This window comes from Pleurodeles waltl, chromosome 5 (assembly GCF_031143425.1).
Source record: "Pleurodeles waltl isolate 20211129_DDA chromosome 5, aPleWal1.hap1.20221129, whole genome shotgun sequence".
NCBI lineage: Eukaryota > Metazoa > Chordata > Amphibia > Caudata > Salamandridae > Pleurodeles > Pleurodeles waltl.
This window is the reverse complement of record NC_090444.1, coordinates 81,543,607-81,567,461: the sequence shown is the minus strand read 5'-3', so window position 1 is coordinate 81,567,461 and position 23,855 is coordinate 81,543,607. Positions and strand designations below refer to the sequence as shown.

At 45.3% G+C, this 23,855-nt stretch overlaps 1 protein-coding gene across 6 annotated transcripts in view; it reads left to right on the top strand.

Moving 5' to 3' along the window:
• Positions 1-23,855, top strand: part of DNMT3A (DNA methyltransferase 3 alpha) — a 1,562,966-nt gene that overhangs the window by 1,349,878 nt on the left and 189,233 nt on the right. For all 6 annotated transcript variants that reach the window (XM_069233637.1, XM_069233638.1, XM_069233642.1 and 3 more), the window contains one exon: positions 9,228-9,318. In XM_069233637.1, coding sequence (XP_069089738.1) covers positions 9,228-9,318 — 91 coding nt within the window. The remainder of the gene's footprint in view (positions 1-9,227; positions 9,319-23,855) is intronic.

Sequence of the window (23,855 nt, the reverse complement as noted above, 5' to 3'; positions counted from 1 at the left end):
CCGGCCCTGAGCTGCTGGTGTGGTGACTTTGGGGTTGCTCTGAGCCCCAACGGTGGGCTACCTTGGACCAAGAACTGAACCCTGTAAGTGTCTTACTTACCTGGTAAAACTAACAAAAACTTACCTCCCCCAGGAACTGTGAAAATTGCCCTAAGTGTCCACTTTTAAAGTAGCTATTTGTCAATAACTTGAAAAGTATACATGCAATTGAAATGATTCAAAGTTCCTAATGTACTTACCTGCAATACCTTTCAAACAAGATATTACATGTTAAATTTGAACCTGTGGTTCTTAAAATAAACTAAGAAAAGATATTTTTCTATACTAAACCTATTGGCTGGATTTGTCTCTGAGTGTGTGTACCTCATTTATTGTCTATGTGTATGTACAACAAATGCTTAACACTACTCCTTGGATAAGCCTACTGCTCGACCACACTACCACAAAATAGAGCATTAGTATGATCTATTTTTACCTCTAAGGGGAACCCTTGGACTCTGTGCATGCTATTCCTTACTTTGAAATAGCACATACAGAGCCAACTTCCTACAAGTGTTGTACAAATCATCTTACAACTGTGGGGCACAGCAACTATTGACTTGTTCGCCACCACAGAAAACAAAAAATGTGGAGCTTCGCCTCAGGGTACTTCCAGCCAGGGACACTGGAAATGCCCTATGGATTGACTGGTCCAGTAAATTTCTTTCTGCCGATTCCCCCTGATCCCGCCAAGATAATCCTAATATGCCTAGAGTGGCCACATCAGTGGTGGTCCATGGACCTTCTTCACTGGTTACAGCGTCCACATCTCAAGCTCCCATGCATACCAAACCTGCTAATGAAATTCGGAAGACAAATCGTTCACCCCAATCTCTCCTCCTTGAATTTGGCTGCATGGCTCCTGAGCTTAGTGCAGTATTGATATGACTGCATGGAGATCCTCAAAGAGGCTATGCGGCCTTCAGCCTGTTCCACGTATGCCTTCAAGTGGAAGAGATTTTGCATTTGGTGTTATTCCAAGAATGTGGGCCCTACATCTTGCCAGGAAGATGTCAAAATCTGGTATGCAATTCTCTTCAATAAAGGTTCACTTGGGGCGGGGCTAGTCAGCCAAGATGAACGAGTGGAAGTAATCCACGTAGGTTCCACTAGCACCGCAGGGAAAAGTTAAGGTACAATGTCTGCAGCTCAGTAAAGGAAATGAAAATAATACGCCGGACAAGTGGGGAGGCATCTTAAGAGCGATGTTGACATTTTGGGCCCCCGATCTAGCCGGATGGGGGCGATGACCAACAATGTGGCAGGCCCATGATGGAGACATAGGCCCCTCTGTGGGTACTGAGGGCAAACAAAAGACCTGGGACCCCGCCGGAAAGCTTCTCCAGCACCAATAAAAAGATACCCCGGAGATTGAGGACTTACCTGCAGGCTCTCAACGGTGTCGGAAGAACCTGGTTACTGGTCAACGGTGGGTGATAGAGGCCTGAGGCCCGTCTGATGGCGGTTTGTGGGGGCAAGGGGTGATGAGAGAGTGGAGTGCCTCGCTTTTAGACCTGTTCTTTGCCAGCAGGGCCGAGGGGATCATACAAGCTGAAGATACAGTGTGGGCCTGCTTGGGAAAGAAGAGCCAGGAGGACGTGCGCCAGATACATGCCTGACTCCAGGATGGCGGCAGCGGGGCCTACTCTAGAGCGGTTAGGAGAGGAGGGGTGAGACTCGAGAGGGCATCAGGCATGTGTGACGTTAGATGCAACCTCACGCATTGATATCAACGCATATTATTGCTTCTCACAACTCACAAGAAACTCAGAGGATACCGAATGCCTGACACTAAGATGGCGGCCACCACGGTCCCCACCTGACAGCCATAGCACTTAAAAGAAATTCCTCCTACAAGCACCACTCTGATCGCTACTGAAGATAAGGGCATAGACATCACAGTATGATGCCTACGCTCCTCAACCACACAGCAAGTAGTAACCAGGCTGCAGGGTCCCTCAAATACGGGGAGGAAACCTGCCCAAGATAGGAGTACAAAAGTCTCTCATGGCTTCCTGCATCCTGTTGGTCAAGCATGCCAGATGGCGCATGAGGGCTCTGCAGTGGGACCTGAAGTTCCAATGGGCACAGCATCAGGGAAATCTTACCGACGTGGTTCAGATCTCGGAGAGGACAGCGGAAGATCTGCCGTGGTGGTTAGTGAACTGCGAGTGGGTCAAGGGCAGACCCCTCTCCCTTCCCCAACCAGATCTAACGGTAGTGACAGATGCGTCACTTCTGGGATAGGGCGGCCATCTGGGGGAGGTGGAGATCAGAGGTCACTGGTCTCCAGCGGAATCCGGGCTCCACATCAACTTGTTGGAGCTTTGGGCGATCCGGCTAGCATTAAAAGCATTTCTTCCTGTTGTGAAAGGGAAGGTGGTGCAGGTGTTCACGGACAACACTACCGCAATATGGTACTGCAACAAGCAGGGCGGTGTGGGGTCGTGGACCCTTTGTCAAGAGGCTTTACACCTCTGGACATGGCTGGAACATCAGGGCATGACCCTGGTGGTTCAACACCTGGCAGGTTCTCTGAACGCCAGAGCAGACAAACTCAGCCGAAAATGCTTAGAGGATCACGAATGGTGTCTCCATCCGGAGGTGGCGCAAGGACTCTTTCAGCAGTGGGGAGAGCCTTGGTTAGATCTGTTCGCCTCTGCAGAGAACGCGCAATGTCAGCAGTTTTGCGCGTTGGAGTTTCCAAGGGGGTATCGCTAGGCGGCGCTTTTCGTCGCGAGTGGAGTTCAGGCCTCCTGTACGCCTTTCCGCCTATACCACTTCTGCCCAGAGTTCTCAAGAAAATTTTAGAACAAAAGGGCCCAAGTAATCCTTGTGGCTCCGGATTGGGCACGGAGAGTTTGGTATCCAGAGCTTCTCAAAATGAGCATCGGTCCTCCAATCAGGCTGCCTCTTCGGGAGGATCTTCTGTCGCAGCAGCAGGGGAAGGTTCTCCACCCGAACCTGTCAACTCTGCGCCTTCATGCGTGGAGATTGAGCGACAGTTGATGGTTTATGGCCTCCCTCCCGAGGTCTGTGATGTCATTCTGGCAGCCAGGCGTCCTTCAACTAAGTCGATCTACGCCTGCCGTTGGAAACGTTTTGTTTCTTATTGTTCAGAGAGGTCTATTGATCCTCTTTCTTCTTCTCTGTCTAACAGCCTTTTGTTTATTTTGTCTCTCGCCCAGCAGGGTTCCTCCTTGGGGACTCTCAAGGGCTATCTTGCAGCCTTATTGTCTTTTCTTCAGTTGCCTGATCAACCATCTCTGTTTAAATCACCTATAGTACAGAGGTTTTTGAAAGGGCTTGTACATCTGTTCCCGCCTGTTCCTTTCGTTATGCCCAGTGGGATCTTAATCTGGTTCTTACCTTCCTTTTTGTGCTCCTTTCGAGCCCTTGCATAACTGTCCTCTCCTGCTGCTCACTATTAAGACAGCCTTTTTGGTGGCAATTACATCTGCCAGGAAAGTGAGTGAGCTGCAGGCTTTATCTTCTAAACCTCCTTATCTAATGATATATCCTGACAAGGTGGTGTTAAGAACTCGTGCCTCTTTTCTCCCCAAGGTGGTGACCCCTTTCCATCTGGGTCAAAATATCACCCTGCCCACCTTCTTTGCACCACCGCATCCCTCTAAGGAAGAGGAGCGTCTCCATCGACTGGACCCAAAAAGAGCGTTATTGTTCTACCTTAACCGCACTAAAGAGTTCCGGGTGGACGACCAACTCTTTGTGGGGTACGTTGGTGCAAAGAAGGGTCGGGCAGTACAGAAACGATCCATTTCGCGCTGGGTCGTTCTCTGTATAAAAATATGCTACGCTTTGGCGAAGAAGCAGCCTCCTGAGGGCTTGAGATCTCACTCCACTAGGGTGAAAGCTGCTACCACTCCGTTAGCACGTGGCGTTCTGGTGGTGGACATATGTCAGGCCGCATCGTGGGCTTCTTTACACACGTTTGCGAAGCACTACTGCCTGGATAGCCAGGTGAGAATAGAGGGGCATTTTGCCCGTTCTATCTTGCAGGACTTCCTAGTATAAAAACAAAAAAAAAGACCCACCACTATGGGTTATAGCTTGGGTATCTATTCTAAGGTAAGGAAGCTGCAGCTAGAAGTCTCTATCAGATGAACAAGTTACTTACTTTCGGTAACGAGGTATCTGGTAGAGACTCTATCTAGCTGCAGATTCCTTACACCCGCCCAAGCCTCCCCGCTCTGGGGAATTTTCTTCTCATGGTCATATGTGTATATATATATGTATCTATCTATCTATATATATATATGTATGTATGTATATATATATATATATATATATATATATATATATATATATGTATGTATGTATGTTTGTATATGTTTCATTTTGGCAACTTTTGCCTTTTTTACAGGCATCAAAGTTTTTTTTCTCCAAATAGTCAGAGGTTAAAAGTGTATTGGTTGGTTCTTCCATGACTCTGTGCTTCTGGCGCGGGAAGTTGTGGAAAAGAACTGACGTACGCGCGCCGAGACGGCGTCTAGATAGACAACCGTGACGTCATAGACGACTCCAATGACTCTTACGACGCACGCGGAGCTGGTCGACGCCCGCGGATCCGAACGACGCCGTCAGACGGCATGCGCGCAGGGTACTGCTCACAAAAAACTCCGGATTCGAAGCTGACGCCAAGGAATTCTAATGTAAGGAATCTGCAGCTAGATAGTCTCTACCAGATACCTCGTTACCGAAGGTAAGTAACTTGTTCTCTTTTATGTGTGTAAGTGCTGTGTGACTGTAGTGGTATTGCATAAGCTTTACATGTCTCCTACATAAGTCTTGGTTGCTCATCCACAGCTACCTCTGGGGAGCCCTGGCTTCCTAGATACTGTCTACACTTCACTAATAGGGGATACCTGGACCTGGTATAAGGTGATAACACCATAGGTGCTCACCACACGCCAGGCCAGCTTCCTTCAATCTATTTGACCAACACTATGATATAGTGACATTGCAGGAAACACACTTGAAAGGGGCTCAAGACCATAGATTAAAAGATAGGGACAATCCCCTGATCTACAAGTCTTTAGGCAGCCACAAAACACAATGGAGTAGTTATTTTAGTCCACTCCTCACTGAAATTCCAGCTTGAGGGTTAGAAGACAGACAAAAGAGGGGAGGATATTGATGGTTACATGCACACAACACTAATCAAGGCGCGTTTGTGAGAACCTTGTTAAATTTAGTGGGGGGGTTTGCAGAAGGCAAAATACTCTTGATGGGGGACTTTTATCTTAAATGGTGCTCCAATGCTGATAGTATGCACCCACATAGATCCTCAATGGGTAGCTTCACGACGACACTCAAGCAAGCGATACAGGACCTATATCTAATTGATGCTTGGATATCACTATATCCTACAAGAGACCACACGTTTTTTCCCATGTACACCGCACATATTCCTACTTAGATTACATCTTCATTAGCCAGTCTCTTTCCCACAGCTTAAGGAATGCCACTGTTCATCCTATAGCAATATCTCACCATGCCCGGTCACAACGTCCGTGGAATGGGACAACCACTCGCCAAAACACAAACACTGATTTTTCCTAGCGCACTGGCACAGGACTTACAGTTGCGTGGCAAGTTAAGGAAAGGTATAAGGGAATTCTTCCAAGAAAATCAACCCCAGGACACTACTCCCTCCAATAACAGGGACACTTTTAAAGCAGTAATAAGGAGTACATGTGTAGCGTTATCATCCGCACTCAATAAACAGAGGGAGCATATAAAACTAGAGGAGAAACTACAGACCTTGTAAAGGATACACAAGGCAAGCCCAACCCTGACTGCTCAACGTAAAGTTACTGCACTGAGGGGAAAACAACGCTATATGTGTCAATAGGGCGGAATTGTCAATATTGTGTTTCAAAGAAACCTCCTAATTGCAAGGCAACAAGATGGGAACACACTTGGCGAGGCAATTACGGGAGAAAAGGGAAAAATAAAACATTGGGGGGAGATTTGCTGACACAGGGGAACAGGCAACTTCAGAAACAGGGAAAGCATAGGCGTTTTGTAGGTTCTATGAGACTATACAAGGACGACCCTGTCAGTGCTCGGTCCCAGCTGGACTACCTTCAGTCACTCGACCTTCTACAGGTGACTCCTGACCGAAATGATAAGTTGCATGAACCAATTAGTGAAGGCGAAGTGAGCAAGGCCATTAATGCCTTGAAACTTCATAGGTCCCCAGGCCAGGATTGCTTTACCGCCCATTTTTATAAGACATTCAGCTTTCATGGAAATCCATTTTCCTTGTAGCCATCACGTCAGCGTGAAGGATTAGCAAGATCCAAGCATTATGCTCTCACGAACCATAAACAGTTTTCCACTCTAAAAAAGTAGTCATGAGGACTCACCCGAAATTCCTCCCTAAGGTTATTTCGGATTTCCACATCAATCAGGCATTCTCATTACCAACATTCTTTCAGAATCCTTCAACTCCAGCTGAAAGAACAGTTCATTCTCTAGATGTGAGGATAGTCTTGATAAAACACATGACATGTGCAGATGGGACCAATTGTTTATCAAATATGGTCAGGTCTGTACAGGGTTAGCCACTTCCAAACAATCCAGTTCTCAATGGATAGTGTCCTGCGTCCTGTTTTACTTTCAAAAAGCTAACAAGACCCTGTCGGCTAGATCAAAAGCACACTCCACTAGGAGTAAAGCGGCCACAGGCGCCTTGATGAGGAATGTCCCTAGAGCAGAAATTTGCAAAGCTGCTACATGGAGATCTCTTCACACATTTACCAAGCACTACTGCTTGGACTCCGATGCTAGAGAAGATGCTGAAATAGGACAGGTCTCCCTCAGAAATCTGTTTGCTTAAATTGCTACCTTAATCATTCCTCTGTTGTCTCCACCAGTCTTAGTGGGGATGTGCTTGCTACTCTATTCAGTGCTTATGACCATAAATGGAGAGTCCCTACGAGAAAAGGAATGGCTTCCTACCTGTAATCCTGGTTCTCTTTTAGGGGAATCTCCATTGAAGTAATAAGCAACCCTCCCCAGTAGAGCTGACAGAGGTAACCATGGGATCTACATATCAATCATGCATCGCCTCAAAAAGAACTGAAGCAACTATCACCCTCTGAGCATGATGGGATACTGGTGGCCCCATGGTTCTTAAAGGCACAGTCTCTATTTTTAACTCATATAATGACAGCCTATTGGGATACACTGTCCTGCTTTCCTTCATATATGTACTCTTAACAAAAAAAGGGTTTGTGAAAGAAATGTATGCTGTTTTATGAAAACATAATGATGAAATTATACACTTATACACATATATGATTCTCCTGGTGCCCTTTTTTTAAGTACAAGATGAGAAATTGGGCCACTGTAGCCTGTTCCTATAGGCTGCATAATGTTTTTCCTCTTAAGTGATTCTGCAGGCCTTCCCGAAGAAAGACAAACATCTGCACTTAAAAAGATATATTGTGAAACAGTGCGCCGGGATAACCACTCATTGGCAGGACTGTTCAGTACTTATGACGTCAGTGGAAATTCCACTAAGAGAGGACCAGGATTACAGACAGAGTTTAAGGTCAGGGCACTGGCACTGAGGTCTGGTTAGCAGGCCTCTGTGCACTCTGGGTCGAAAAACCAGCAGCATTAGTACAAAATAAATAGAGGTGGCCATACTAAATGTGGCATTTCCTTACACTTTCGGTGCTACCAACTCTCTAACATACCTCTTCCTAGTAAACCCAAATCCCATCCTACAAGAGATAAGACTGCAACCACAGCCTTGCTTAGTAATGGTCCGATTTCCGTCGTCTGCAGGTCAGCAACAAAGAAGTCTGTGCATACTTTTTTCTAGACACTGCTGTTTAGAAACAGACACACAAGCTGATGCTAAAGTTGGTCAAGAAATCCTTAAAACATTTTAAAATGAAAGTAGCATTTTTACTGCAGGCTTATAATTTGTTTGTATTGCAGTTATTTCTGTCACTTAACAGCAGCTGTAAATATTTTAACTTGCTACTATATTCAAGCGTTTGACTTTAGTTGAAGTTCCCTATGATGCAGAAGAACAGGTTACATACTTGTAGCCCTGGTTCTGCATCATAGGCATTGGCCATTGAAGTCATAAACGATTTACCGTCCTTCCTCCCTGGCTGTTATTGAGCTAGATGGATTAAGGGAATCTTATTAGATTTAATCGTAAAATAGACCTGGCTCTGGCAGGTAACAGCTGGTACAAGTCATTGTGAAAAGGTGTGCCTCCCAGGTCCTTAAAGCGACAGACTCTATTTTTGTATTAACTCAGTGTAAGCCTGTCAGGTTGCATTTTTCCTTTATGCACACAATTTTAAAAGGAGTTCAACTTTATCGATGATGCAACTCAAGAAAGGTAAACCTCTCCTTCGAAAGTCATGTATGCCAGAAAATCATTTTCAGAATTACTGCTCCATTGGATGTAGAATTTCTATCATTAACTCTATCCGGGTGATATTTTCCTAAACAAAATTTAGCACCCACCTGTTTTTTGTAGCTATTGTTTAGGTCAAGATTATCTAAAACCCTACCCCCTGAGCTAGCAATGTATACATTATATTCACATTGTCACAACCAGTATTCCTTTATTGAGCAGAGTCTATGTTCAGGGAATTCATAATGAAATTCACACTACCATCACTGATTAGTGATGCAAAGGCAGGGCCCCAGTACATCTAGTCAGTGGGAGAATTGTGCTGGGTCTCTATTAAAAGGTTTTTAGGCGACAGCTTTGTTTTTTTGTTGTTGTTGTTGCTAAAGCATCTTCTGATCCTGACTGCAGATGGACATATTATACTTTTCATTCAGTTCTGAAAGGGGTAGATCAAGGACTAAGGTTACTGGAATGACCACAAATGTAACTTTTGTTGCTTTCCAGCAGCCTCAATCCCTTGCAAGCTTGAGAACACGAGAATATCAGCACATCTTGGCCATTTAGTGGCAGTCCTTGTAATGAATGCTGGATTCTTGTTTTTTCTGAGTAATAATAGCCATCAGGGTGATATGAGTAAATGTTAAACTTTTGGCTTTTAAATAGATACCGTATGAGGCTCTTATTGAAGTAGGACATGCATTTAGTAATGTGAAAAGAGTTGGTGGGTTACCACTAGCGTCTCTGTTAATGTCTGCTTATTATTTCTCATTACTTGCAGATACAGGAATGGGGACCTTTTGATCTTGTTATTGGTGGAAGCCCTTGCAATGATCTTTCCATTGTCAATCCTGCACGGAAAGGTCTCTTTGGTATGTTTTCCATTCTTCAATTTCCTCTGATGCCTTCTTGTTGTAGACAACCTTTCCAGAAGCTCTAATGGATCTTGATTTCATTTAATTGTTGTGCCTGACTTCATGGTTTGTTTTTGCTGTAAAAGTGTTCAGTCATTTTTTAAAATATATTTGTTATTCTCTGTCTATTTTTGGGCATGTCCTAGCAAGATGGTCAGCAAGAGGTAAATTCTTGGAGATCCTTAAGTAATCCTACTTAATCTTGTACACAACTGGTGGTAATCTAGGCCCCCCTGGTCCCTGACCGCACCCCCCTACCTTTGAACCGATGTAACTTGGATTGAGTAGGGGGACTGGTGGTGTGGAGCAGCTTCCAGCGACATGGGGGGATATAGCGGAGATTGCGTCAGTAGTTCTGGTGTCGTGGCAGAGCAAGCGGGTGCTGAGCCAACAGGAACTGCAGCCGGACTGCCAGGGATTTTCTGCATCATTGCAGATCAAAAAGGGCCCCCTTGGTCACCCTGTCAACAAGTGAATGGAGCCTGGAGGTGGGTGAGCGGGAGCACACCGTGGCAGTAGTGGAGCTTGGGACGGCCTGGCCAGCTGTTTGAACTGCTGGATTGGAGTGTGATAGTGCTAGGCTCGGGTGACACTCTGTTGGACTTCTGGCTGGTACTGCGGGCAGCCATTCACCCAGAGACTAAAGGGCCTCCTGAGAGGTCCCTCACTAGGACACTGGAGGATTGATGGGCCAGGGGATTGCCCTAGTGGGACTGCAGCCATCCACTCGCGGGCCTGATTGGCCTCTCATATGGCCAGATATCTGACTCTTGGATAGCAATGGACATCTGGGTGTGGGGCATGCAGATGCCGGGGTCTGCGACAGTGTTTGGGTGTTGCCCTTGCCCCTCCCTGCCACAGAGATTGCTGAGAGCTATTCTCCCCAGTTATGGCACCTAGGCTGACCTCAAGTGGACACCATCTGGAGAAAGTAGTGGACACTGCGGAGGAGCAGAGGGCAAAGATAAAAAGTGCAAAACCACACCAAAGCAACACAATCGCACACTACTACGGCCCAGTCCCAGTCGAATACAGGTCTAGCAGGAGACACCTGAGGAGCCATCCAGTGAGGACCTGCTGGCGGCCATACATGCATCTTATGCAGCCCTGGAGGGGACGATAGAAGCGGTCTCCATAGAGGGCAATCTACTGTGAACTGACCTCGGGAATGTAGTAGAGAAGGTGCACATGGTGGAGGTCTTAGTCTCAGGCGTGCAGACTAAGGATAGGACCTTGAAGATGCAGCACGCAAAACTGACCACAGCCCCCAGGTCCTTTAACAGGGGGTGGAAGATGCTGAGAATCGCTCATGCCCCAACAACCTTCACTTCATGGGACTCCTAGAGAAGCAATATGGAGATTTTACTGAGGACTTGGATCTAAAATGTGTTGCATCCTGAATGGTTGACTTGACTTTTCGCAGATGAGAGAGCACTCAGAAGCTTGAGGTTTTTGTGGAAGCCAAGGACCCTGAGGTTTACCTGCCTTCAATGAGGGTGGCGACAATGGTTCTAATCCCAAAAGAGTGCAAGAACCCGCAAAATCTGAACTCCTATATACCTCTTCCTATACTAAACACCGATGCAAAGCTGTTGTGTAAGGTCTTGGCCTCCAGACTACTGAGGGTGGCCGGCACACTTGTGCACCCTGACCAGACAGGATTTGTCCCTGAGCGAAGTACTATGCTTACCTTCAAATGCTTCAATCATGTGATGCATGCGCCTGAAGTCTCCGAATACACTCTGGTGTTACTAGATTTGAAATGTGCATTCAATACCATCGGCTTGCAGTACTTGTGGGCTATCCTCTGGGTGATGGGCTTCGGTCCCACCTTAACACAGTGGGTGCAAATATTGTATTTGTACCCCGTGGCCAGAGTTCGCACAGAAGGTATTGTCTCAGACCTATGGAGATTGGGCAGAAGCACTAGACAGGATTGCCCTTTATCCTGTAATTTTTGCCCTTGAAGTGGAACCATTGATGTATCAGCTACGGTCGGAACCCTGGAGGGTCCGCCTATTGGGCGCCTGTCGTGTGGTGTTAATGTACGCAGACAACACCCTGATAGATCTGCAAGCTCCAAGAAGCTCAGTGCCCCTCCTTCTGCAGGAAATGGGAGTGTTTGGTGAAATGTCCGGCCTAAATAGAAACCGATCAAAGACTAGACTGTTCTCTTTGGGCGGACTGCAACACACAGCTGGGGTCCTCCTCCAGGGACTGGGTCTGCATTGGGAAATGAACATGTTCTGCTACCTGGGGATTTGGGTGACTAACTGCTGAGTGGTCTGATCTTAATGTAGGCCGGTTACTGGAGTATTTCAGATGGTCTGTTGAGTTCTGGAACACCCTACTCTTTTCAATTATGGGATGATTATCCATGGCTTATATGGTATTTTTGCCGTGCTGCCTACATGTCACAAAATATGATGTGCCCGTTCCCTCCTAGTGCGTTTGACAATTTAGATGAATTATTCAGTACATTAGTAGGAGCAGGGAAGGGTCAGGTAAAACTGGAAATTGTGAAACGCCTGGGTGGGCGGAGGGCTCGGTCTTCCTAGCAAGTTTTCATATTCTGCAGCTACCCAGTTCCAGCACACCGGGAGCCAGTTTGAGGAACACCCCAAATGGTAGAACACTCTCCTGGCGAGTGCATACGATCCATATACCCTCCCACAACTATTTATGATGAGGAAACGTTTTCCATACCTCATCTGCTTAATGGTAGCAGTGTGGCACAGAGTGGTTTGTAAGTTACTTTGGAAAGCCCCTTCTCAGAAGACATGCCCCTTTGGGCACTGAAGCTTTTTTCTGCCCCCATACAGATAAGGCTGGCCGCCAGGTGTTACAATTCCTGCAGGGGGAGGTGAGAAGCACCTCCACCCTGTACAGGCTTTGTTCCTGGTCACAGAGTGACAAAGGCACTCTCCCCATGTGGCCAGCAACATGTCTGGTGTGTGACAGGCTGGCAGAAACTGGTCAGCCTACACTAGAAGTTGGGTAGGTATTCGGGGTGCATCTCTTAGATGCCCTCTGGGTGTATGTTAGAATAAATTGCACACTGGCATCAGTGTACATTTATTGTGCTGAGAAGTTTTATACCAAACTTCCCAGTTTTCAGTGTAGCCATTATGGAACTGTGGAGTTCATGTTTGACAAACTCCCAGACCATATAATCTTATGGCTACCCTGCACTTACAATGTCTAAGGTTTTGCTTAGGCACTCTAAGGGCATAGTGCACCCTGCCTTAGGGCTGTAAGGCCTGCTAGAGGGGTACGTACCTATGCCACAGGCAGTGTGAGGTTGGCATGGCACTCTGAGGGGAGTGCTATGTCGACTTAGTCATTCCCCCCCCCCCCCACACACACACACACACACACACAAGCTGTGAGGCAGTGTGCATGTGCTGAGTGAGGGGTCCCCAGGGTGGCATAAGCCATGCTGCAGCCCTTAGAGACCTTCCCTGGCATCATGGCCCTTGGTACCAGGGGTACCAGTTACAAGGGACTTACCTGAGTTCCAGGGTTGAGCCAATTGTGGAGACAAAGGTACAGTTTAGGGAAAGAACACTGGTGCTGGGGCCTGGTTAGCAGGGTCCCAGCACACTTTCAAATCATAACTTACCATCAGCAAAGGCAAAAAGTTAGGGGGTAACCATGCCAAGGAGGCATTTCCTTACAAATACCATGAATGGGATTGTTAGACTTGACACCATGGGTAGTAATCCCCAAATATATTGCCTTCCCCTCTCTTGAATTTTTTATTTTTTTTGGCTTTAAGACTGTGCACTTTACCACTGCTAACCAGTAATAAAGTGCTTGTGCAGTCAGTCTAAAACGTGGTAAAATTGGTTTACACCTGATTGATATATTTAATTTACTTATAATGCCCTAGTAACGAGTTTTAAACTGCCACTCGAACTTGGCAAAATAAACCCTTTTGAAGCCCTAAACCTCCCTTTCAAATACATTTAAAAATATTTTTTCTAATGCATGCAAGTCACCCCTAAGATAGGCCCTATAAACAGCCCATCGGTAAGGGTGCATTGTATTGAAAAAGTTGGACATGTACTTTAAAGTTTTACTTGTTCTAGTGGTGAAAAACAAAACTCACATTTCACTACTGTGAGGCCTACTTCTCCCATAGGATTGCATTTGTTAACTTATCATATTTAATAAGGGTTAACATTTGTGTTCGAGCAGGTAGAAATATCATGTTTGGTCTCTAAGAAACTGTAATATGAAATCCTCTTTAATAGTAAAGTCGAATTTTAAGTCACAGTTTTGAAAAAGCCACTTTTAGAAAGTGGACATTTTCTTTTCCTAACCATTTGGTACCTCCAGCCTGCTTCTGGGCCACATGAATAGATGCAATTGGCCTTTTTTATGTTCCTCCCAGACAGCCAGGCACTAGGCAAGTGGGTGTTAGCAGGATGGACCATCCAAGCTGTATGGAGAGGCAGAGCTGCCTGCGTAAACACACAAAAAACTTCACGCTAGGCCATTTTGACTCCAGACATCCTGCAACCAGATCTAGAGAGGCTGGAAATTACAGACCCTTGTGGGCAGGGGTGGTGTTGACGACTCCAGAAGTTTTTAAAGCTGGCACCAGGTGTAAAGATAGAATGGTCTAAAACACACTTCTGGACCTATGAATACTGCAGATGAAGGACTGCCCTGCTGCTTGAGGCCTGCCTTGCTGCCTGAGAAGGAAAGCTGACCTGCTCCCTTTATCCCAGGCAACCTCAGGCACTCTAAGGGCTAGTCAGCTGGAATCCTGTTCTGAGCTACCAGGTCACAAGCATCCAGAGGCCTCCCTGCAAATCCCTAGTTGACCTGCTGCCCTGGACCTGCCTTAGTCCTTCTGGCCTCTGCTGGAGTGAGATCCTGATCCCCAAGAGGTACCTCCCAGGTCCTGGCCCCTTGGTGTGGCATCAGTTGAGCTTCTCCTGTAAGAAACGGAGACATCCCGAGGGTTTCGGACCAAGATCTTGCCACCTGCGACAACCACTATCTCGAAGCTCCGGTGAACCCAACTCTTCGTGCTCCAGTGACAACCAGCAAGGTGAGATCTGCATTTCTCACTACAGCATCGACTGCCAATGCGAAGCTCCAGCAATATCTGTCCAAGACGCCGGACTGTACCTGGTCCCATGGTACTGACCTGGTCCCAGTTTCCAACCCGCGTTCCATCGCAGTAGGCCTAAAATTGTGACTTTCACCGTGTCTCGCATAACCAGGTAACTGCGAGTGGCACTTTCTGCTTTTAGTCACTATGCTTACCTTAAATCTTCGAAATTGCATATCTCTGGTTCTACTGGTTGGATTTTTTGTGTTTTGATGTCAGAAAATCGATGGAAATTGACTTAACTTTTCTAAATTGGTGTCAGATGTCTCACCTTATTACTGTTTGTGTGCTGTATTAACTTTTCTAAATTGGTGTCAGATGTCTCACCTTATTACTGTTTGTGTGCTGCATAAATACTTCACACATCGCCTCTAAGTTAAGCCTGATTGCTTCTGTGCCGAGCTACCAGAGCGTTAAGGCAGAGGTTAATTTAGTGGCTTTCCTGGTTCGCCCTGACAAGGATTGTGGCTGTTGCTTGAGAAAGCCCCCTTCCCCCCCAAAAAAATCAACAAACCAATTTCTCACAGGGATGGATCGTATTGATACTGTGTGGGTCAGACACGCAAGCAGAAACATAGGGCAATGGGGGGAGGCTGTATGTGTATGTATGTGTGTTTACTGGTTTAGGGAGTGATGTAGATCAGTGTATTCAATTGGCCACGAGCCTCTCAAAAAATGTAATACTATATCAGTCATTGTGTGAAACTTGAATAAAAACATCTTCCAAAAACATTGATCATTCTCTCTAATAATTTAGAACAATGGGCATTTGAATTTTAACTTTGATGTTCTCTAAAGGTAATTCCATCAAGATGAATTAAATGCAATATATTTTAGTGCTGTCTGCAATAGTTGCTTCACACCGAAGACTTGCAAGGAACAAAATAGCTTTGAACACCACCAAATCCATGTCCAAGATTTTCATTTGAATGTAGGATCCGTGTAGAGGATTCTGCTTGAAAAATGTGCCATTGATGCTGAGCGTATTTGTAAGACATCAAATATCAAACATTGTCCCCCCCCCCCCCAGTCTATGTCTTTTGATTGGGCTGACATTATTTTGATCCATTACATAAAACGATCACTAACATGATAAAAGATTGAAACACTCGGTGAGTTATTGGGATTGCATATACGTGCATTGTATTTCATTTCTCAGACACACAATTTGACTGTTCTTGTGTACGAGGACACTGAGTAAAGGAGCCAGGGAAAACTCTGAAGGACATGTCTTTAGGAATATGGAGGGGGCCGGGCCACATCCTTTTGCAGATTTCAAAGCATGCCTACAAATGGGATGTGTGTGTGTGTATATGTATGTATATATATATGTTCGATGGCATGTGTAGCTGCAGATACACATGCTGTGCATAGTCCGCCGTCTGGTGTTGGGCTCGGAGTGTTACAAGTTGTTTTTCTTCGAAGAAGTCTTTTCGAGTCACAAGACCGAGGGACTCCTCCCCTTTCGGTTCCATTGCGCATGGGCGTCGACTCCATCTTAGATTGTTTTTTTTCCGCCATCGGGTTCGGACGTGTTCCTTTTCGCTCCGTGTTTCGGGTCGGAAAGTTAGTTAGAATCTCGGAAAAAATCATCGGTATTGTTTCGTTCGGAATCTGGTTAGTTAGAACAAATCGACACCGAATCTTGAAGAGCTCCGGTGGCCCTGCGGGGTAATTTCGATCCCCCGTCGGGGCCTGGTCGGCCCGACCGCGTGCGACTTCAAGACTGATGGAACGGACCCCGTTCCGCTTCTGTCCTAAATGCCATAACAAATTTCCGTATACAGATCAGCATCTGGTCTGTAACTTGTGCCTTTCCCCGGAGCACAAGGAGGATACGTGTGAAGCCTGTCGAGCGTTTCGGTCGAGGAAGACACTCCGAGACCGAAGAGCCAGAAGATTGCAAATGGCGTCCACGCCGACAGGACAACATCGGTTCGAGGACGAAGAGGAAGCGTTCTCCATCCATGAGTCGGATTCGGGGGAATCCGACGCCGAAGACATAACCGTGAGTAAGACGTCGAAAATTAGGACTCACGAAAAGTCCACAAAAGCCCAGGGGACGCCACTGCCAACAGGCCATGGCTTAACCCAAAAACTAGGTGACCGAGCCAAGGCACCGAAAAAGGGCATGCTGGTGTCGAAGTCATCCGACTCCGGTCGTGATACCGCCACACAGCAACCTCGGAGCCGAGACACCGGCTCCGAGACAATTCGGCGCAGAGACAGCGGCACCGAAGATGTTCGGCACCGAGATACCACGCCGAAATCAAAGAAATCTTCTTCGGAGCCTAAAAAGCCTACCGAAACGGTTTCGGTACCGAAAAAAGCCTCGGAACCGAAAATTAGTTCCTATACAGAGGAACAAGGACTAAACACCCAATTGCATAGATTTGGTCAAGAGCTTCAAACTGTAGAAACTGACTACACTCAAAGGAGGCTTCACATCCAGGAAGACACAGGGAAGATAACAACTCTTCCCCCAATCAAGATGAAAAGGAAACTTGTTTTCCAACAAGGGGACAAGCAACCACAAGCAAAGGTGGTAAAGAAAGTAACACCACCACCTTCTCCACCACAATCAGCACATGCGTCACCGGCGCAAACTCCACCACTAACGCAATCACCAGCTCATACCACAATGAGCCAGGATGATCCCGATGCATGGGACCTCTACGACGCCCCAGTGTCTGACAATAGTCCAGACTCATATCCAACTAAACCGTCACCACCTGAGGACAGTACATCATATGCACAGGTGGTCGCAAGGGCAGCCGAATTCCACAATGTCTCACTACATTCGGAACCGATTGAGGATGACTTTCTCTTTAACACCCTGTCCTCCACCCATAGCCAGTATCAAAGCCTTCCCATGCTCCCAGGAATGCTACGGCACTCAAAACAAATATTTCAGGAGCCAGTTAAAGGCAGAGCCATAACTCCAAGGGTGGAGAAAAAATATAAGGCACCTCCCACAGACCCAATATTTCTTACAACACAACTAACACCGGACACAGTAGTTGTGGGGGCAGCTCGTAAAAGAGCCAACTCTCATACATCAGGCGACGCACCACCTCCAGACAAGGAGAGCCGCAAATTTGATGCAGCAGGGAAAAGAGTTGCAGCACAAGCAGCAAATCAGTGGCGTATCGCCAACTCGCAAGCACTCTTAGCAAGATACGACAGGGCTCATTGGGATGAAATGCAACATTTCATCGAACACCTTCCCAAGGAGTTCCAAAAAAGAGCGCAACAAGTGGTGGAAGAGGGACAAAGTATCTCGAACAATCAGATACGGTCTTCCATGGATGCGGCCGATACAGTTGCAAGGACAATAAACACCGCAGTCACAATACGGAGGCACGCTTGGCTGCGCACTTCTGGGTTCAAACCCGAAATCCAACAGGCTGTGCTCAATATGCTGTTTAATGAACAGCAATTGTTTGGGCCGAAGGTAGACACTGCCATTGAAAAACTAAAGAAGGACACTGATACAGCCAAAGCCATGGGCGCACTCTACTCCCCGCAGAGCAGAGGCACATTTCGGAAGACACCTTTTAGGGGAGGGTTTCGGGGTCAACCCGCAGAAACCAACACTTCACAGACAAGACCACCTACCTACCAGGGTCAATATCAAAGGGGAGGTTTTCGGGGACAATATAGAGGAGGCCAATTCCCAAGAAGTCTGGGAAAATTTCAAGGTCCCAAAACCCCTCAAAATAAACAGTGACTCACAAGTCACACAACCCCATCACACAACACCAGTGGGGGGAAGACTAAGCCAATTCTACGAATCTTGGGAAGAAATAACAACAGACACTTGGGTCTTAGCAATTATCCAACATGGCTATTGCATAGAATTTCACACGTTCCCTCCAAACGTCCCACCGAAAACACACAATATGTCAAAACAGCATATAGATCTTCTAGGACTAGAAGTTCAGGCATTACTACAAAAGGACGCAATAGAATTAGTACCAAGCCTACAGAAAAACACAGGAGTTTACTCACTGTATTTTCTAATACCAAAGAAGGACAAAACTCTGAGACCAATACTAGATCTCAGAACACTAAATACCTACATCAAATCAGACCACTTTCACATGGTCACATTACAAGACGTAATCCCACTGCTCATACAGCAAGACTACATGACAACATTAGACCTAAAGGATGCGTATTTCCACATACCAATACATCCTTCCCACAGGAAATACCTAAGGTTCGTATTCAAAGGAATACATTACCAATTCAAAGTGTTGCCATTCGGAATAACAACTGCGCCAAGAGCTTTTACAAAATGCCTGGCAGTAGTAGCTGCACATATCAGAAGGCAGCAGATACACGTGTTCCCTTACCTAGACGACTGGTTAATCAAGACCAACACGCTAACACGGTGTTCACGTCACACACAGTATGTCATACAGACCCTTCACAAGCTGGGTTTCTCCATCAACTATGCAAAGTCACACCTTTTGCCGTGTCAAACACAGCAATACTTAGGAGCGACAATCAACACAACAGAAGGGATAGCCACTCCAAGTCCACAAAGGGTTCAAACATTTCACAAGGTGATACAAGCCATGTATCCAACACAAAAGATACAAGTAAAAATTGTATTAAAACTCCTAGGCATGATGTCTTCATGCATAGCCATTGTCCCAAACGCAAGATTGCACATGCGGCCCTTACAACAATGCCTAGCATCACAATGGTCACATGCACAGGGTCAACTTCTAGATCTGGTGTTGATAGACCGCCAAACATACATCTCGCTTCTATGGTGGAACAGTACAAATTTAAACAAAGGGCGGCCTTTCCAAGACCCAGTGCCACAATACGTCATAACAACGGATGCTTCCATGACAGGGTGGGGAGCACACCTCAATCAACACAGCATCCAAGGACAATGGGACATACATCAAAGGAAGTTTCACATAAATCACTTAGAACTGTTAGCAGTATTTCTAGCGTTGAAAGCATTTCAACCCACGATAACCCACAAATACATTCTTGTCAAAACAGACAACATGACAACAATGTATTATTTAAACAAACGGGGGGACACACTCGACACAGTTGTGTCTCCTAACACAAAAAATATGGCATTGGGCAATTCACAACCATATTCGCCTAATAGCACAATTTATTCCAGGGATCCAGAACCAGCTAGCAGACAATCTCTCTCGGGATCACCAACAAGTCCACGAATGGGAAATTCACCCCCAAATACTGAACACTTACTTTCAAATTTGGGGAACACCTCAAATAGATCTATTTGCAACAAAAGAAAACGCAAAATGCCAAAACTTCGCATCCAGGTTCCCACACCATCAATCCCAAGGCAATGCTCTATGGATGAATTGGTCAGGGATATTTGCGTACGCTTTTCCCCCTCTCCCTCTCCTTCCATATCTAGTAAACAGATTGAGTCAAAACAAACTCAAACTCATACTAATAGCACCAACATGGGCAAGACAACCTTGGTATACAACACTACTAGACCTGTCAGTAGTACCTCATGTCAAGCTACCCAACAGACCAGATCTGTTAACACAACACAAACAACAGATCAGGCATCCAAACCCAGCATCGCTGAATCTAGCAATTTGGCTCCTGAAATCCTAGAATTTGGACATCTAGACCTTACACAGGAATGTATTGAGGTCATAAAACAAGCTAGAAAATCAACCACAAGACATTGCTATGCAAATAAGTGGAAAAGATTTGTTTATTATTGTCATAATAATCAAATCCAACCATTACACGCAACTGCTAAAGACATCGTAAGCTACCTACTACACTTACAAAAGTCAGTTAGCTTTTTCATCCATTAAAATACATCTCACCGCAATTTCAGCATATTTGCAAATTACGCACTCAACTTCATTATTCAGGATCCCAGTCATAAAGGCATTTATGGAAGGCCTGAAAATAATTATCTCTCCAAGAACAACACCAGTTCCTTCGTGGAACCTCAACATAGTCTTAACACGACTCATGGGTCCACCTTTTGAACCCATGCACTCATGTGAGATACAATACTTAACATGGAAAGTAGCATTTCTAATTGCCATCACATCTCTGAGAAGAGTAAGTGAAATACAAGCATTTACCATACAAGAACCCTTTATTCAGATACACAAACATAAAGTAGTTCTGCGCACAAATCCTAAGTTCTTACCGAAAGTCATATCACTGTTCCACTTAAATCAATCGGTGGAACTACCAGTGTTCTTTCCACAACCAGATTCTGTAGCTGAGAGAGCATTACATATATTAGATATCAAAAGGGCATTAATGTACTACATTGATAGAAGAAAACAAATTCGCAAAACAAAACAGTTGTTTGTTGCTTTCCAAAAACCTCATACAGGGAATCCAATATCCAAACAAGGCATTGCCAGATGGATAGTTAAATGCATTCAAACCTGTTATATCAAAGCAAAAAGAGAACTGCCTATAACACCAAAGGCACACTCTACTAGAAAGAAAGGTGCTACCATGGCCTTTCTAGGAAACATGCCTATGACTGAAATATGTAAGGCAGCCACATGGTCTACGCCTCATACGTTTACCAAACATTACTGCGTGGATGTGTTAACAACACAGCAAGCCACAGTAGGACAAGCAGTACTACGAACTTTATTTCAAACAACTTCAACTCCTACAGGCTGAGCCACCGCCTTTTGGGGAGATAACTGCTTACTAGTCTATGCACAGCATGTGTATCTGCAGCTACACATGCCATCGAACGGAAAATGTCACTTACCCAGTGTACATCTGTTCGTGGCATGAGACGCTGCAGATTCACATGCGCCCTCCTGCCTCCCCGGGAGCCTGTAGCTGTTTTTAAGTTGGTCTTGAACATTTGTAAATTTGTAAATATCTCACTTTAAACCACATTATGTACATACATATTTACTCCATTGCATGGGCACTATTACTATAATACACAACTCCTACCTCACCCTCTGCGGGGAAAACAATCTAAGATGGAGTCGACGCCCATGCGCAATGGAGCCGAAAGGGGAGGAGTCCCTCGATCTTGTGACTCGAAAAGACTTCTTCGAAGAAAAACAACTTGTAACACTCCGAGCCCAACACTAGATGGCGGGATGTGCACAGCATGTGAATCTGCAGCGTCTCATGCCACGAACAGATGTACACTGGGTAAGTGACATTTTCCATATATGTACATATGTGTATATATGTGTGTGTGTGTGTACACATATACATTTCTACACTCTTTACTTCACTCTCCTGTGGGAAAACAATCTAATAAAGGACTCCATGCCCATTCGCGCTATCACCGAGAGGTGGAGTCACTCGATCTTGTGACTCAAAAACCTTCTTGGCAGAAAAACAACTTGTAACACTCAGAGCCCAACACTAGATGGCGAACTTATGCAAAGCATGTGAATCTGCAGCACTACATGCCACAAACAGATGTCTACTGGGTAAGTCACTTTGGACCTGGGATCATGAGTTACTAACCCATTTTGGGGAGACCAGGGTTGCTTTACAATGTGAGGGCGTGAATGTAAGTGCCCTTTTCCAGGAGTTAACCCTTCTTACTCTTTAGTGTTGTGACATTTTGAAAAAGCCTCAAACTGGGCACTTACTTGGCTGTTATTGTTTTTGTTCCAACTGCTTTATTGAGTTTTTTTTAGTGAGTACAAACAGGAAAAACCTTTCCATCTACATTATAATAAGACAAAATGTTACTTTGTGTTCAGAGACATCAGTACAAGGGCAGCCACATAGTTATCGAAAATCAACTACTTGGCTTTGTTTTTTTCTATAAGTAACATGTAATAAACCGGTCAGGGTTTGGGTAGGGACATTAATTACACCTCTGCTTGGATTGCTGTATTGATTCAGAAGACAGTTATAATCATCACACGCTGTGGAAACTGTCAGCATGGCCATGTGCAGGATGGATGAGAACCAAACACAAACTCCTGCCAGAGAGAAGCAATTGAACCTTTGTGTTTTGACACTGTCGAAGCATGATTTGTGTGCGCTTCTCAAGTGACCGGATACACCTGAAAAACTGAATAAGTCAGGAAGCCAACCAGACCACAAACGTATGTGGTTCAGCACCTAGAAGCAGAAGAGAGACTGTTGGAACTGGAGAGGAGGGCCATAGCAACCAAAGACTGTGCATGCATTTATAAAATTAAATCAGATCCTCAAATTAACCAAGAATAGCACAATACCAACTTGGCTTATTGTCAAAGTTTAAGAATTCTAGATGAGGGGAAATGGAGCGGGGTGAGGGACAACCAGAAAAGGAGGCATGAAACAACAAAGGCAGTCTATGAGATAGTACAGAACTTGTGAGCTTATTAAAGACACCAGTCGAGTGAAGGTGGAGTGTTTTGTTTTCCTGTCTAAAAGATTGGGTGTGTCTTTTAATAATGCACGCTGCCTCACTTATTCCTAATTACCTCTTGCAGCAAAGATAATAATGTACGATTATTTTTCAAGTAGTCCAAAATGTGTCTTACATCCGAATAAATTAAAGTACATTAAGTCTAGTAACAAATTCTAGTTGTGATGTGCTTTGGATCCAATTTGTATAAAACCAAATAATATAAACAACAAAGGCTAATAAATAATAGCATTGACAGTGTCTTGTGGAACTAGAACTATAGGCTCTAGAGAGCCTCCTGAAAAGCAAACATATGTTTTCTGTCGCCTGTTACTGACTTTTACCCAGTGAAGTTATCAAGTATGAACTGCATAAAGAAATTAGTCACAGACGCTCCTACTGTGCTTCAGTTTGTTCTCTAAATTCCTGACTTTCCAGAGCACAATGTCCTGGCGAGACAGGTGTTATGCTGTAGACCACATCTGTGCATGAGTTCTGTTCCTTCCTGCACCTCTGTCCGACTGGGATACTTCAAAACCAAGGTTGCTCAAGAATGTTGCATATCAGGAACTGGGTTTGTCTCATATTAACAGCTGTAAAACAAATATTTTCACCCTGCTTGGAATCATGGGACTTGGCGTTCCATTTCTAGACCTGTGTCTCTAACTTTGTACAACATTGCACTTGAATTCACAGCAGCTATGTCCTGCTGCTAGTTCAATAATGTTTCTGCAGGGATGTTTCCACATGTTGACAGACACATAAAGTGCATAGACCTTGTTAACCAACCCATATGGTAGCCACATCATTTCTTGTGATTTAGTTCTGTTTATTGTTGGGGTGGGTTCTGATGAGTACAGCTTAGGTCATGTTTTGCACCAGGAAACTAAAAAGGCATCTTACTATGACTCCCACATACTGTACTTTGATTGCCTGGGAGAGCACTGGGTGTCCCTTCTTGCTTTGGTTTGGAGGCAGAGGGACTGAAGACCG